Consider the following 3,246-nt stretch of genomic DNA (forward strand, 5'->3'; position numbering starts at 1 on the left):
CAACAAATTCACTAAGGACTTACCCTTCAAATACCATTGGAGATGCAAAGAGCTTTCATTGACACACCTCATATTTGCAGATGACCTTATGCTATTCTCACATGCTGACTTAACCTCATTGCAAACCCTAAAACATGCCATTAGAACCTTCTCCACACTCTCTAATCTGCAAATAAACCAGAATAAAAGTCATATCTTTTTGTCAGGTGTTAATAGCCAGCTTGAGGAGTCCATCCTCAGCTTCATTGGGTTTGAGAAAGGCTCCTTACCTGTTAGGTACCTTGGTGTACCACTTGTCTCCACTATGTTAAGATCCAATGAATGTAGTGTACTCATTGACAAGGTCGCCTCAAGGATTTCACATTGGACAAGCAAAAGTCTTTCATTTGCAGGTAAATTGCAGCTCATAAGAGTAGTCCTCTTCTCTACTGTGGAGGGAAATTTCCCCACCAATCATAACATGCCAGGTGTCCGCAAAACATGTATAAAAAAGCAAGTCCAATCAGCCCACACGACTCAGGAGCCCAATCAAGAAGGGCCTTAGGAAAACCAAAAAGACCCACTTGGCTAAATACAGCCCATTCAATAAAAACAACAGGCCAAAGAGGTGGCCCAACCCATTTATATTTAAACTTTGTAACTCCCATTTATATTCAAAACTGTGTAACACCCATATGCATTCAACACTTTGTAACCTCCACAATGAGAATAATGGCATGAAATAAGGGCACCATAAATGCCCACATTCAAAAACCGCCAGTAACGGCTCCATGTAAGGCTCTGCAAAAATGTATAAATAGAGGGTGAATGAGAAAGAAAAGGATCATTAAATTCCACTGAAAATATGTCTTCTGCTGTCTGATTCATTTACATTTATTTTAAGTGCTTGATTTTTAGCTTATTATTTTCCTTAAGTATTCGAGTGTAAAAATTTGCACCTACACTTTGGCGCCGTCTGTGGGAAGCGTTTGCAAAAAGCCTTTCCATTATCACTTTCATGCGACATCGATCTGGAACAACAACAGGATCAGATACTGCATAAGTTCAACAACAAGAAGTTATGTAAAAAATGGGCGAAGAGATGCAAATGCAATTTGATGCCCTTCGGCAAGCCAATGAAGCTAGCACTAGAGAGATCATTGCATTGAAGCAGGTCAACGGGGCCAATATAATGCAAATCAATGCTCTGCATTAACAGAACGAAGGACTCTGAATTGCTGTTCGACAAACTAATCCACCAGTCGCCCCTCGACCAGAGTGTCCAAACGACCCAACAGATCCACCGGTCGCCCCTCGGCCAAAGGGTCCGAACGACCCAAGGGATCCACAAGTCGCCCCACGGCCGGAGCGTCCGAATGACCCAAGGGATCCACCAGTCGTCCCTAGGCCAAAGCGTCCGAATGACCTAACGGATCCAACGGTCGCCCCTCAGCTAGAGCGTTTGAACGACCCAAGGGATCCACCAGTTGCCCCACGGCCAGGGCATCCGAACAACCCAAGGGATCCACCGGTCGCCCCTCGGGCAGAGCGTCCGAACGACCCAACGGATCTAACGGTCACCCCTCGGCCAGAACGTCCTAACGACCTAAAGGATCCACCGGTCGCCCCTCGGCCAGAGCGTCCGAACGACCCAACGGATCCACCGGTCGCCCCTCAGCCAGAGCGTCCAAATGACCCAAGGGATCCACTGGTCGCCCCATGGCCAGAGCATCCGAATGACCCAAGGGATCCACCGGTCGGCTCTCGGCCAGAGTGTCCGAACGACCCAACTGATCCAACAGTCGCCCCTCGGCCAGAACGTCCGAACGACCCAAGGGATCCACTGGTCGCCCCTCGGCCAGAGCATCTGAACGACCCAACGGATCCACCAGTCGCCCCTTGACCAAAGCGTTCGAACGACCCAAAGGATCCACCGGTCGCCCCATGGCCAAAGCGTCCGAACGACCCAAGGGATCCACTAGTCGCCCCTTGGCCAGAGCATCCGAACAACCCAACGGATCCAACGGTTGCCCCTCAGCCAGAACGTCCGAAAAACCAATGAATCCACCGATCGCCCCTCAGCCAGAACGTCCGAACGACCCAACGAATCCACCGGTCGCTCCTCGACCAGAGCGTCCAAACGACCCAACGGATCCACCAATTGCCCCTCGACCAAAGCGTTCAAACGACCCAATGGATCCACCAGTCGTCCCTCGACCAGAGGTCCGAACGACCTAAAAGATCCACCAATCGCCCCTCTACCAGAGTAACAAAATAACCCAATGGATCCACTGGTCGCCCCTCAACCAGAGCGTCAGAGCGACCCAATGGATCCACTGGTGGTACCTGGACCAACAACCTTGTGCCACAACAGTAGGCCCCTTGATAACAAATGTCCAACATGACACTGTGGACGGGAATGAGGGTGGAGATACAATGAGCCAATCTCACGTCATGATAGATCATTCGTTGGGGTGGCCACGAACCATGAAAGAACCCGCCTCCGAAGATCATGCCGAGTCGGGAAGAAAAAGTTCCTGTGTCCCAGGCGGGGACCAATAATTGTCACGAAGTGACGTGATTACCAAGTTCTGAAAAGAAATGGACGAGCGTATCAAAGGGTCTCCAGGCTTTCCTCACCCGATTCAACATAAAATCCTAAGAAATTCTGGATTGCAATCAAGCAACAACTATTGAAACATTCAAAATAGCCAGATACAGGGCACACATTCTCATTCTTCACTTGTGAAGAAAATTTCGACAGACATGTCAGAATTGAACACAAGAGTACAGAATTATATCAGGCTAAAAAAAAATGAGATGATCAGACAGCAGAGGGCGACCCTGGTTATGGTGGAAAGCCGACCGAAAGAATGCTCAAGAGCTTGGTGGGAACCCCCGAGCATCGAGGGAAAAGCTTCCGAGAAAAAATCACGAACAGCCGAGAAAGTCACGCATCTCAAGGTCACACTGGCAAGGTTGTATCAGGAAACCAAAGCAAGGAAACTCTTTCCGCTTCCTCCACCTATCAGACAACCAATGGATCAAAGGGACCAAAGTAATCATTGTACTTTCTATAGTAATTTTGGATACTTAACCAATGATTGTAGGAGTCTGAGAAGGTAGGTGGAAGCCCTTATAGCCAAAGGTGAATTAGCTAAGTATCTAGCTGATTCAAGTCATCCGAGGTAAACTAAACGTGCCAAACCAGCTCCAAGGGTTGTGGGAGATAATCAACCCCGTACGGGTCATTAACAAAATTCATGG

The 3,246-nt window shown here is 48.6% G+C and overlaps 1 protein-coding gene across 1 annotated transcript; it reads left to right on the forward strand.

Moving 5' to 3' along the window:
• Positions 1–2,037: 2,037 nt before the first annotated feature.
• Positions 2,038–3,041, forward strand: LOC132272393 (uncharacterized). Its single transcript, XM_059773551.1, has 2 exons — positions 2,038–2,202; positions 2,808–3,041. Exons 1-2 carry the CDS (start codon positions 2,038–2,040, stop codon positions 3,039–3,041), a joined length of 399 nt encoding a protein of 132 aa, XP_059629534.1.
• The last annotated feature ends 205 nt before the right edge of the window (positions 3,042–3,246 follow it).

This window comes from Cornus florida, unplaced genomic scaffold (assembly GCF_030987335.1).
Source record: "Cornus florida cultivar Cherokee Brave unplaced genomic scaffold, ASM3098733v1 CherokeeBrave_3.0.0_Hap2_Chr09, whole genome shotgun sequence".
NCBI classification, from domain to species: Eukaryota; Viridiplantae; Streptophyta; class Magnoliopsida; order Cornales; family Cornaceae; genus Cornus; species Cornus florida.

What these genes read in the sequence shown, in the direction of transcription:
- LOC132272393 (XM_059773551.1), top strand. Translation starts at nt 2,038, where the DNA reads ATGAATCCACCGATCGCCCCTCAGCCAGAACGTCCGAACGACCCAACG. An exon ending in CAGTCGTCCCTCGACCAGAG is followed by an intron (nt 2,203 to 2,807) that starts GTCCGAACGACC and finishes TGAGATGATCAG; the next exon opens with ACAGCAGAGGGCGACCCTGG.